The sequence below is a fragment of the Martes martes genome (genome assembly GCF_963455335.1).
Source record: "Martes martes genome assembly, chromosome: 2".
Lineage (NCBI taxonomy): Eukaryota > Metazoa > Chordata > Mammalia > Carnivora > Mustelidae > Martes > Martes martes.
This window is the reverse complement of record NC_137889.1, coordinates 171,948,455-171,961,989: the sequence shown is the minus strand read 5'-3', so window position 1 is coordinate 171,961,989 and position 13,535 is coordinate 171,948,455. Positions and strand designations below refer to the sequence as shown.

Below are 13,535 nucleotides of genomic sequence, written 5' to 3'. Positions count from 1 at the left end.
TTGTCATTTCTCTGTTTAAAATACTTCAATAATTCCCCCATCTCAGTCATAGTACAAGCCAAAGTCCTTCCAAAGACCAAGGGCCTAAAAGGCTACATGGGATCTGCATTCCTCTTCTACTCCATTTTTCTCCATAACAATTTATTTATTCTCTTGTCTATCTCTTCCCAAACAAATTAAGTTTCACAGGGTAGGCAGGAATTTCTGTTCCCTTCTCCACTACCATTTTTTTCTAAATGCCCAAAACAATGTCTTGCATAGCAGGCACTCTATAATTATTGCACAAATAAATGTATCCCTTCTCATATACAGCAAGTGGAGACAAATGTTTAAGAAAGGAGGCTAAAAGCAGAGATTTCAGAATTCTTATTTTTCAGAATTGTATAAATTCTATTTATTTATTTATTTATTTTGGGGGGTTTGGGGGAGCAGAAAGAGAGGGAGAAAGAATGGAGAATCTAGGGCACCTGGGTGACTCAGTCGGTTGACGCTGCCTTCGGCTCAGGTCATGATCCCAGGGTCCAGAGACACCAGCCCCACCCCCCCGCCTCTCTGCCTACTTGTGATCTCTGTCAAATAAATAAATTAAATCTTAAAAAAAAAAAAAATGGAGAATCTAAAGCAGGCTCCATGCCCAGTGCAGAGCCCAATACCGGGCTTAATCTGACAACCCTGGGACCATGACCCGAGCCAAAATCAAGAGTCGGTCCCTTAGCCAACTAAGCCACCCAGGCGCCCCTAAATTTAGTTTACTTACGTGTTGTAATCCTTAGGGTTTACTAATCTTGTGAGTGTTTATAAAGTCAAACAATATTAACAAAGTCATAAATTGTGTAAAATTAAAACTTATAAGCATATATAAAATTCCATTTAATAATGGGTAAATTACTCGGATAAAAAAAGAAAATGAAAGCATCACTCTTCTGTTATTTATGACAGATTAAAAAAAAAAAAACACCTTGAGAGAGAGCACTTAAAAGAGAGTAGATTTTGGTAAGTTCAGTTGTTTGGACGAAGATGAACTTAAATGGATTGTCTGCTACTCTAAATGCCCAAGAACAAAGCACTGACTTTTGGGTAGTTCTAGCAAATGAGCAACTATGGCCAGTTCCATTCCAAGATGAGAGCTCCCTTGTGTAATATCTGAAAAACAATTCAGTGAGTACATTACCTTTAATATTTTTTAGACCAAGTAAAGGATGTGGAAAAGACCAGTGGATATCCATCAAAAATAATAATCGAATATAACAGAATATAATTTTAAACTATGGTAGTGATCAGTTTCAAAAGCTGAATGCAATTTTGTATTATTCCATTCTTTTTTCAACTTCATCTTCTGATACATGAGCACCTGAGGTTCATTTGCCTTTTTTTTTTTTAATTTTATTTATTTATTTGACAGATGGAGATCACAAGTAGGCAGAGAAGCAGGCAGTGAGAAAGAGAAGCAGGCAGAGAGAGAAGAGGAAGCAGGCTCCCCACTGAGCAGAAAGCCTGATGTGGGGCTCGATCCCAGGACCCTGAGATCATGACCTGAGCCGAAGGCAGAGGCTTTAACCCACCAAGCCACCCAGGCGCCCCAGCCTTTTTTTTTTTTTTAACATTAAACTGTTCAAACCCACTGCATTGGGTCTTCCTTTGGATAAAAGAAAAAGTTATTCTGGGTATATTTAAAACATTTTTAAGAAATATTTTTATTTCCATAATCACAAGAACCATCTAGCTAATTTGCGAATACGCTTACTTCTGGTTGTCACTCAGAGATCCTTATTCTCTAGGTTTGGGAGTGGAGCCCAGGAACCTACGTTTCAGACCATTCTTTGAGAACTATTCGACTCAAAGCTACTTTCGTATTTTCTATCTTTCAAAATATTAATTTTAGAAATGCAAAGAGGGGAAGGCAAAAACTCCTGTGGCTTTCAGAAGGAACAAGAATGAGTAGCTCACGTCGTGCCATGTTGTAAAAACTTTTCCTCAGTTTGCAGATCTTCTGTTCCTGGGGAGGAAATTAGTTCATTTTCATCGAGTAATTAACCGTCTTTCAAGCAGTTGCGTCCATGTCTCTCAGGATGACCCCCAAAAGTCATGAACTCATCTTCGCGCCGTAACGTAAAGCTCATCTCGTCTTGCGTGCCCTCACAGGGGCCTCTGGGACCGGGTTCTCTTCCCGCCACAGGGGCCCCTCCTCTGCCTGCCCTTTGGGTCCAATCCTCCCAGAGGCGCACCGCGCGACAAGTCTTGGCGCCAACCGGGTGGCGGCGCTGTCCGCCCCGCGCGCGGCCGCCTCGGGCCCGAGGGAGGCGGAGGCACGGCCGGCGGAGGAAGGGGAGGGAGCGAGGCGCGCGCCCTGCTCTCGCGTGCTCTCGCACCGCTCGCGTGACCGGCTGGTGTGTGCGCGAAGGGCCGGCTCCCGGGGGCACGGACAGCCGGGCGCGCGCCGCTGCGAGGGGCGTCCGGGTCCCGGTCGGCGGACCCGGCTGGCGCGAGGTGCGGGCGGGCGGGCCGCGGGGGTCTCGGGCGGACACGGGCGCACACGCTCCCGGAGGAGCCTTCTCGCTGGCTGCTCTTCCTCGGCCAGACGGAGAGCGGCAGTGTCTCCCCGCCCAGCGCACACTCGCCCCGCGTCTCCCCCCGCGGCGGCTGCTCCTCCTCGGCACCGCCAGCCCCAGCGCCGCTCCGGGGCGGGCGGCGGCGGCGGCGGGACCCGCGGAGCCGCTTTGTGTGCAGCCCGACGAGGGGCGGCGGCGCAACCACCTGACAGAGGCCCGGGAGCTCGATGCACCTTCCGCCCGCATGAGGAGGAGGAGGTAAAGGCGGCGGCGGCTCGGCTCCCGCCCTCGGTTGGTGGAGGGAGGGGACGGAAGGGGAGACCAGAACGGGCGGGGGGGGGGGGCGCGGGACCGAGGCCCGGCGGGGCTGCCCGGAGGTGCCAGTAAGGCCTCGGCAGCGCCGGACGGCGCCGAGCAGTCGGGGGCGAGAGAAGCCGCCGGGGCCCCTCCGCCGAAGTTGAAGGAACAAAATGTGAAGTGCGGAGCCGCGTCAGCCGCTTCCTGGCGTGGGGTTTGGGGTGGAGGGCGGCTTGTTTTCCCCTCCCGCGGGACAGGGGAGGGGCGGGAGCGTGGCGGGGACGCCGGGGGTCCCGAAGCTCGGCCCGGCAAAGGCGTTCGTTTCCCGGAGCCACCGTTGCGTGTGGGTCGGGTTGGGTCCCTAGTTTTGCGGCCTAAGCCGAGCCCTATAGGCCTCGCGTCTCCTTTCCCGGAGGGGACTGGCCGGGCGGGGACTCGGAGCTTCTCTCCGACCGAGCGGGGGCCGTGAGGGCCTCGCCGGGCTCGGGAGGCTGCCAAACTTCGGACCTCGGTGCTTGGGGGTGGATTTCATTGTGAAAGGCGGAATGGGAAACTCCTGGCGCTTGCTCGGCTCTTCCCGCGGCCGCTGGGGCCGGAGAGCCCCGTGGGCCCGGGGCTGGCGGGGCCCGCGGGAGTGGGGGTGGCGGGGTGGCCACCAGGGTCCAGGCCCGGGGAGGGACGAGTGGCGGGGCTGCCGCCGAGTCCCCGGCCTTCCCGGAGAAAGGGCCCTTTGCAGATTAGAGATTTTTGAAATGAAAAAAGAGGTTACAAAGTCTCCCTTTTCTCGCTGAACTTTTGTTTTCTGACCGATAGAGGCCGGTAGAGGACTGTGAAAGAAAAGTTGTCCCCCAGGATGGACTTCACCGCGCAGCCCAAGCCTGCCACTGCCCTCTGTGGCGTCGTGAGTGCAGACGGGAAGATCGCTTACCCTCCGGGGGTAAAGGAGATCACCGACAAGATCACCACGGATGAAATGATCAAGCGACTGAAGGTAAGCGATTGGACACAGTGTTCACACTTCAGACGTTTGTGGGAGGGGGTGCTCTGTCCTGTGATATTATTGCACTGCTAGGCTTGGCCTTTACAGTTCACCTACCCGGGCTTTTTTAGGTATTTTATCATCTCGTTTTTTTACTCTCTCTGAAAGGTATTGTTCTTTCTTGGCTGTATCTTTGAATAGTTCTGTAGGAATATAATCATTATGGGAAATTAAAGGGAGTGTGCTTGTTTTTTCAAACATGAGCATTTAAGTGCTTTTTTAATAACTTTTTTCTAGAAATATTTGTGAGAATACTGTTCAAAGTAGCTTACAACCTTAAATGGAGGCAATAGCTTGCCTAGGAGGGTTCCAATTTCCGTTCATTTCTGAGGAGATGGATTTATCACCAAAGCATTTTATTAAATGGTCACAATTTTCTAATATCACAATTTTCTAATATTTAATATCAGAAGCTTAAATATGAATTTAGTATGGTTAAACTTTGACAGAATGTACTGACTTCAAAATTCAGACTTGAAGTAAGGTGATGATTTAGGTCACATATTCAAAGGGGTTTTCAGGAGAATATTGTAGCTCTTTTTAAGTTAGCTTATTTAAGCCATGGTGATCTTAAGATTGAGGTTGTAAGTTCCACCCTTATGTTGGTCAGCTTTTTGCTTTTTTCTGTTGCATGGACATAGATTGTGCCCACAGCCTGATGAGATAGTGCTGTTCTTATTAAGGGATCAGCTTGATGCAGTGGTTCTCAACCAGGGTATTTTCTTTCTTTCCTTTCTTCCCTCTTCCTTCCTTCCTCTTCCTCTCGTTCAGGTAGGCTCCACGGCCAGTGTGGAGCTCAGTGCAGGGCTTGAACTCAGGGTGGTGAGATCAAGACCTAAGCTGAAATCGAGTGCAGAACTAAGGCAACTGAGCCAGCCAGGTGCCCCTCAGCCAGGGCATATTTGACCCCCAGGGAACATTTGTCAGTGCTGGAAATTTTTTGGTTGTCACAACTAGGGCTAGAATGGAGCAAGGAGAGGGAAAGACTTGAGGCAGGAGATCCAAATAGGAAACTGGTTAAAGTGTAGGTGAAAGATGTTGAAATCTTGAAGCTGGGCTGTGGTAGTGGGAAGAGAGGTAGGGAAGGATCCAAGAAATGTTTCAAAGTTAGAATCAATCAGACTTGGTGGGTGGTGAGGGAAGAAACAATGATGACAGTGTTTCTACCTTGGGCAACTTGATGAAATGTGTTTTTAGGGAATGATCTTGCCCCTTTGTTCTAGAGCTTAGTATATAGTGCCTACTAAATGTCTATGATGTTGTGAGTGCTTAATCAATATTTAAAGTATTCCTTTACCTTAGTTTTTAAAATCTAATTAGATTCTGCAATTTGTTGACTCTTTTGAAGGAAAAGGACACAGTACCTTCCATTAAAATAGATTTGATACTAGAGATTATACATGAGGTGAGGTCCTTAATTGATGCTTTTTAAGGTTTTATTGAATGGTGTTGTGCTGGAAAATTATAAAATGCAAAGCTATTAAGTAAACAATTTATATATTTTAATTTTTATTTTCATATCAAAAATAACAAAATTTTGAATTCTAGTGATGGATATTCCATATGTACTTTTTCTACTTGAGGATAGAGTATCATAAATGCTGTTATATAAATGGACATGTAACCAAGTCTAGAATGAGCTTTGGGTTAGGATATCATTTGTTATGAGTTCTTTTGGAAGTTAAAATTGACATGCATTTTAACCAGTTTGAATGTCCTGCTGAAATTTTGCTTTTCTTAAGAATCTTACGATTTTGTTTTCCCCTTGTTTTTCTAAGTCTGTTTTGAATTGTGCTTTCTAGGGATCCCTGGTTAGTTAAAGTAGTACTGTCTCAATGGAAGCATAGATTTTTAATAGTGTTTAACCAGTTTTGATACTTTTTGTGTTTATTAAACCCTTAATTATGGGCAAATTTTATAAATTTAGTAGTTTTTTTTATTATAACATAGCAACAATGTTCAAATGCTGTATAAATGCAAACTGAGCTTAAAGAAAGGTAAAATCTTAGTGGAATTCAGAGATGTTTGGTCCATTCTCTTCAGTTTTCAAGAATGGGACAAATATTTTTAACAAAACCATAATTTTAGAGTTAGAAAGATCCTAAAAGAAATTCTAGAACTCCCTGTATTTCACAAATAAGAAAATTTAGGGCCAGAGTGGCCAAGTAACATGTATCGAGATCAGTCATAGAGTGGCTTAGTGGCAGCACCAGGGCAGTAGCACCTAATTAATTTTCATTCTTATAGCTCATTTTCTTAAAAGGAACTAAGTATAACTAAGAAGTTGTGATTTTTTTTTTTTGCAATTAAAAAAAGAGAAGGGAATCAATGAGTTAATTTGCTCTTTTGTAAGGAGATAATAGGACAGCATTTTTTTTTTTAACACTAGAAGCAATTGTAAGCTTTTTCAAGAAAGTTTTGAAGCTTTCTTGAAAATGGTTCTTAGAGTATGTTTTTGGAATAGCTAAGAAATACTTTTGGGTATATGTTATAGGTTTTAATTTCAGTTTAAATATTTTTACACTTCCAATCACACTGGCCTTCAGTAAGTTCCCTGAACATACCATGTTCATTTCTATCTAGACAGATTCCACATTGCATAACCCATATGTGTACTCTTCTTCTCAATTTCCTTTGTCATTCATGTGTTCATCTTTTGTCACTCATTTGTTGTTCTTAAGGGAAGTCTCTTAGATTCCCCATTACATGTTCTTTTAGCTCCTTCACATAATTTTTTACAGATCTATTACATTCATGCATATGTTTATTGGTTTGTCTTTTAGCTCCTTCATACAATTTTTTACAGATCTGTTACATTCATGCATATGTTTATTGGTTTGTCTCCCCAACTTTGTGTAAGCTTCATGAATACAGTACCATGTCTCTTTTTGCTTACTTTTGTACCCTGCAAGCACCACATTTAATGCCTGGCACATAATTAGGTGCCCAGCAAATAATTGGTCAGTGGACAAATGAATACTTTGTATTAATATTGGATTAGAAAAAATAATAATAGTGGATTAGAGAAATATCTGTATTTTGGAAATGAAGGATAATTTGAAAATATTTTGAATTGCAACTAAGTCTTTACCACCAAGATTGCATACCAGAAAGATATCATGGATATTTAGAATTTTAGATCCAAAAGATAGCTTAGAGGTTATTTGGTTCTGTTCTGATTTTCCAGATGAAGAAATGGAGTCTGTGATATTGTGACCAACCCTAGTTACAGAAAGCTGAAAACTGTCAGTTTTGTTGCTTAGGGTGGCCTGGCTGGCTCAGTTGGTAGAGCATGCAACTCTAGATTTCAGTGTAATGAGTTCAGGCCCCATGTTGGGCGTGCAGCCTACTTTTTAAAATAAACAGTTTTTATTACTTAGATAAGTTACAATTATATATTAATTTTAGAGATATTAAAGGCTATACAAAAGTTACCTGTTAGAAAGGACAGCTGATTGTTTACTACCAATGGTACATTAAGCATCAAGGTTTATGGTTCATGAACAGCCTTCCTTCCCTATAGTTAAGGATTCTGAAACTAATGTAGCAGTTGTGTCTGATAATTTTTATAACATTCAAAATACACCTATAAACAGTGTTGTACAAAGTTCCATTAAGTGCTTCTACGCAGTTTATTATACACAGCACAGTTTATTATACACAGTTGGTTTCAAATCATGTATTAATATAGAACTACATGCTACTCACATTTTTCTTTCTTTCTTTTTTTTTTTTTTAAAGATTTTATTTATTTATTTGACAGAGATCACAAGTAGGCAGAAAGGAAGGCAGAGAGAGAGGAGGAAGCAGGCTCCCTGAGGAGCAGAGAGCCTGATGTGGGGCTCGATCCCAGGACCCTGGGATCATGACCTGAGCTGAAGGCAGAGGCTTTAACCCACTGAGCCACTCAGGCGCCCCTCTTTTTTTTTTTTTTTTTTTTTTGGGCTTACATTTTATTCTTTCCTTTCTTGCTCTTTTGGAAGTGGAAGATCCTTGATAAGCCTTGATTTTTACAGAGAGGGATGGACCAGGTTGAAGATTAAGTATTTATTTAAGTAATGTCTGCACCCCACATGCGGCTTGAACTCAGGACCCCGAGATCAGTAGTCACACACTTCAGCTGAGCCAACCGGGGGCCATGAAGATCGTGCTTTATATCCACTTGATCTGAGAGTTCAGTACCCCAGACAGTTCTCTGGCTACTAACTTCATACCCAAATCTGCAATATTCATTCAGTCACAGAATTATATCAAAATTCTTACTCCTTTGGTGTTAAGAATTGGGAGAGATTAAATAAATAACAGGGTTTCATTGTTCCGAATATGTCCCCCATTTTTCTCCCACCAGCTGTTATTTCTGTATTTTTCTTTGTATTTTTCCTGTCATCTTTGTCTTTGTGTCAACCATTCCCTCTGCCCCACACTCTCACTTCTCCTTACTCTGGTATGGCTTGTTTGATATAGTTAGGAATTAGGATATGGTGGGCTTGATTTAAGGGAAGGCATCTCTCTTTTCTCATCAATTGTAGGTTGTGAGAGGGGAAGAAGAGATTAGGGGCAGGAAGGCTGGCCATGAATTCTTTCCCGTCTTTTCCTCCAGGTGGATCCCAGAAATAACTGTTTGGATTATAATTATTTTCACTTCCATAAAAGATTTTTATTTATCCCTCAATGCCACATAGGATGCTTATTTTATATATAATTCAGTATTAACTGCCAATCTAAAATCTGTTCATATATTTTATTTTAATATTTGTATTAAATCTTCTTTGCAGAAGATTCTGCTAGGAAATTAAAAAATTAAATAGGCAAGATTTCTTAAAATGAAGCCCTGTAATATAGCCAATATGTATTTGGGGAGTAATGCTAACTAGCACAGTTCTTCTTTTAGATTTGGATTTGTATAGAGGAACTATTCTGCTCATTTGTTGCTGTGTGAAGAACTGCCCCAAACCAGGTGGTTTAAAACAGTGAAGTCTTGTTTTGTCTTGTTTTGTTTTTAAATTCTATTGTAAAATATATGTAATAGATTTTACCATTTTAATCCTTTTTAAGAGTACGGTTTTGTGGTGTAAGCACATTCACATTGTTGTGCAACTGTTGCTACCATTCATCTCCAAAACTGTTTCATATTCCCCAGCTGAAACTTTGTACCCACTAAACAGTAACTCTTGGGGCACCTGGGTGGCAGTGGGTCACTTGGTTAAGGGTCTGCCTGCAGCTCAGGTCATGATCTCAGGGTTCTGGGTTGGAGCCTGGTGTCGCATTGCATCAGGCTCCCTGCTCAGCTGGAGTCCGTTTCTCCCTCTCCGATTGCCCCTCCCCCTGCTTGTGGGAGCTCAGGCGCACGTGCGAGCGCGTGGGTGCGTGTTATCTCTCTCTCCTCTCTCTCTCTCTCTCAATTGAATAAATGCAGGGTGCCTGGGTGGCTCAGTCGGTTAAGCTATTAAGCGGCTGCCTTCAGCTCAGGTCATGATCCCAGGACCCTGGGATCAAGCCCAGAGTCAGGCTCCCTGAGCCTGCTTCTCCCTCTCCTCCTGCCCACTCTCCCCCACTTGCGTGTGCACACATGCTCACTCTCTCTGTTGAATAAATAAGTAAAATCTTCTTAAAAAATGAATAAAAGGGGGCGCCTGGGTGGCTCAGTGGGTTAATCCTCTGCCTTCAGCTCAGGTCATGATCCCAGGATCCTGGGATCAAGCCCTGCATTGGGCTCTCTGCCCAGCGGGGAGCCTGCTTCCTCCTCTCTTTCTGCCTGCTTCTGTGCCTACTTGTGATCTGTCTGTCAAATAAATAAATAAAATCTTTAAAAAAATGAATAAAAGAAATCTTAAAAAAACAGTGACTCTGATTCCCGTTTCCCCCAGCCAGGGGCAAACCACCTTTCTACTTTGTGTATCTGAATTTAACTATTCTAAGAGCCTAGTATAAGTAGAATCATAAAATGTTTGTCCTTTTGTGACCTGTTGTTTCACTTAGCATAATGTCTTCAAGGTTCACCCATATAGTATGTGTCAGAATTCACTTCTTAAGGCTAAATAATATTCCACTATGTATATATAAAGCATCTTTTGTTTATCCATTCATTTGTCAATGGACACCTGGGTTGCTTCTACCTTTTGACATCTGCCACTTTTCTTCTTTATCTCACAAATTTTGTGAATCAGGAATTTGGGCAGGCATGGCTTGACTTGATTATTCTCCGTGTTCCTTACAGTTCTCATTCATTTATTCAGCTGGTGTCTAAACTGGTCTAGAAGAGCCACGCTGGTTTCTCTTAAACACTTTCTGCTTTGGTAGGAACAGCTGTAAGGTTGACCTCAGCTGGGCCCTTTTTCCTATCTATGATGTAATCTTTGGGCTTCTTTATGTGGTCTCCCTCACCAGGTAGTTGGACTCAGGCTCTAAGACACCATGGGGGAAGTTGCCAGTACTTTTTAAAGGCTTGGTACAGAATTGGCAATGTCACATCTACTTTACTGGTTAAAGTAGTCATTGCCCAATCTACATTCAAGAGGAGAAAAAAATGACTCTGGTTCTCATTGGAAGAAGAAAGAAAGAATTTGTAGCCATCTTTAGATAGTTTAATCACAGGAGCTCTTCTGACAAATCAGTATACCAACTATAGACTCTGTAGCAGTATTCATAAACTTGAAAAACACTTCACTTTCAAAAATAATAGTATATTTTTGTAGCCAACTTGTTAGATTTGTGAAATTTATTTTAAATACTGTAAGAAAAATTCATAGAAATTTCTTTATGTGCTAAGTAGGGAGAAATTATATGTGGGTATCTCATGATTTGATCTTAGAATCCTGTTTCTTTTATTATTTGAATTTTTAGTGGAGAGTATTGCTGGCTAATGATGATAATTTTTCCACTACCTACTCCTTTTTAAGAATTATCTCAGCTTTTTATTTTGAGACATTTTGAACCTCTGGAAAAGTTGGAAGAAATTGTACCTTCAATACCCACATCCCTTCACTTAGGTTTACCAATTGTTAACATTTTGTGGCCTTTGTTTGCTTTTGTTTCTCCATATACACACAGAGGGAGATAGACATGATATACTTTTTTATACCAATACAGATATTGTGACATTCTGCTCATGAATGCTTCAGTGTTCTTTTTAGCATGATGATCTTTGGGGAAGCTGGGTGGCTCAGTCAGTTAAGCATCTGCCTTCATGCTGAGGGCATGATCCCAGGACCCTGGGATTGAACCCCACATACTATATAGGTGAACATAAAATGTTGCCCCGCTGAGCAGGGAGCCTGCTTCTCCTTCTCCCTGCCACTCCCCCTGCTTCTACTGTCTCTCTCTCAGTCAAATACGTAAATAAAATGTTAAAAAAAAAACAACACAAAAAACCCTAGTGATCATTATCACACTCAAACTTAAAATTGGTACAGTGTTATCTGTTATCCTGTTCATAGTAAAGTTCTCACAGTTACCCTAAAAATGACCTTTTAGGGGCGCCTGGGTGGATCAGTGGGTTAAAGCCTCTGCCTTCGGCTCGGGTCATGATCCCAGGGTCCTGGGATCGAGCCCCGCATCGGGCTCTCTGCTCAGCAGGGAGCCTGCTTCCTCCCTTCTCTCTCTCTGCCTGACTCTGCCTACTTGTGATCTCTCTCTGTCAAATAAATAAATAAAATCTTTAAAAAAAAATGACCTTTTAAAAGTTGGGGTTTTTCCTCTATCCAGATTTCAGTATAGGATCATTTGCATATGTTACATCTCTCCGGTCTCCTTTTTAAAAAGATTTTTATTTGTTTTAGAGAGAGAGCACATGTGTGCAGGGCAGGGGTGAGAGGGAGAGAGAATCTCAAGCAGACTCTCTGCTGACTGCAGAGCCTAATGCAGAGTTCCCTTTCAGAACCCTGAGATCATGACTTAAGCTGAAATCAAGAGTCGGACACTTAACTGACTGAACCGCTGAGACACCCCTCTTTAGTCTCTATTTAATCTAGAAAGTTCTGTCACCATTGTTGGAGGAGGGGATTCATTCATGATGTGACATTTTTGAAGCATTGGTCTCATAGGAGTGTCGTAATCTGTTTTTGTCTCATTTCATTGTGCTTAGGTTAAACTTCTTTGGCATGTACTTCACCATGCAAGTGGTGATGTATAGTTAGTTTCCTTTACATCATCAGGAGGCACAGAATGTCATTTTGTCCTATTGATTATGCTAAGTTTGATCGCTTGGTTATTATGGGTAAACTCTTTCATTGTAAATATACCTTTCCCAGCTTTGCAATTACTAAGTAATGTTTAAAGTGTGAGTTTTTAAGAATAATTTGTTTTCCAATAGTTTTTACTTAACTTTGGTGGTTATAAAATTTTGCCTTTTTTTGATTCTATCATTCCTTCTTACATGTGTTAGCTGGCCATCCTCTGTAGAAAAGAGCCTTCCCCCTGCTCCCCCAACCCCCCCCCCTTTTTTAAGAGTTTATTCATTTGAGAGAGAGAGTGCACACAAACAGGGGGAGAGGCAGAAGGAGAGGGACAAGCACCCCCCTGCTGAGCCAGCTGGAACCCTGTTGTGGGGCTGGATCCCAGGAACTAGAGATCAGGACCCAAGCCAACGGCAGACACCTAACTATCTGAGCCTCACCTACTCCCTTTTTAAAAAAATTATTCATGGAGTCTTCATTCAGTGCATTATAGTCTGCTGTCTTTATTTCCTTTGAAGAGTCAAAGTATCCCAAAATGAGCATGCTGGCTTTGGTGTATTTTGAAACATCTAGTGTCTTTTTGACATGTCTCTCTGAGTCTTTGAGCACTTCCTTGTTTTCTGGTGCAACCTGTTCACCTTGTGCTTTCTTGCCTGCTCCAGATTTAGATAGGTCATTTTTTTCCAGAGTCCTATTTCCATTCTAGTTAGAGAGTGGTGTTTGTAAACCAAGGTCCTGGCATGTGCTTTGGGTTCACATAGGTAGTAGGATGTAATTTTTCAGGCCCTTCCAGTGTATAGAGTTAGGAAATGTAGATACATACTTCAAATCATGAGTTCATTCGGTTCAGTTAAAATCCGGCACTACAGGGACACCTGGCTGGATCAGGCAGTAGAACATGTGGCTCTTTTTTTTTTTTTTAAGATTTTATCTATTTCATTTAGCGAGCAGGGTTGGGGGAACAGAGGGTAAGGGACAAGCCAACTCCACCCTGAGCTTGGAGCCCATTTTGTGAGGCTGATCCTGGGACCCTGAGCTGAAATCAAGAGGCCTTTAACCGACTGAGCCACCTAGGCACCCTGTGCATGTGACTCTTAACCTTAGGGTTGTGAGTTCAAGCCCCATGTTGGGGGCAGAGGTTACTTTAGAAAAAAAAAATAATCCAGCCCCATGGTGTTTCCTAAACTTCCTCCATTCCATATTTATACCATCTTTCTTCTAAAGTATGAATCCTGTTTTCCTTTAACTTTGATAAATTTATTTCCTTGTACTACCCAGCTGTAAGCCCCCCCAAAATTCAGTACTATACCAGTATCCCTTGCATGATTTTTTTGCAGTTTTGTTGTCCCCCTAAGGTTGAATAGAGTACTGTATTTGTTGAATTTGAATTTTTTGTCTAAGTGATATCAATTTTATGTACAATTGGTTTCTGTTTGTATTCAGTTTTTATACACACAATACTTTCTATTTCCACTG

At 42.6% G+C, this 13,535-nt stretch overlaps 1 protein-coding gene across 1 annotated transcript in view; it reads left to right on the top strand.

Annotated features, from left to right (window-relative positions):
- Positions 1-2,610: 2,610 nt before the first annotated feature.
- PDS5A (PDS5 cohesin associated factor A) overlaps positions 2,611-13,535 on the top strand; it is a 143,202-nt gene continuing 132,277 nt past the window's right edge. Inside the window, exons 1-2 of the mRNA XM_080796909.1 lie at positions 2,611-2,807; positions 3,660-3,837. Coding sequence (XP_080653035.1) covers positions 3,700-3,837 — 138 coding nt within the window. The 5' untranslated portion in view covers positions 2,611-2,807; positions 3,660-3,699. The remainder of the gene's footprint in view (positions 2,808-3,659; positions 3,838-13,535) is intronic.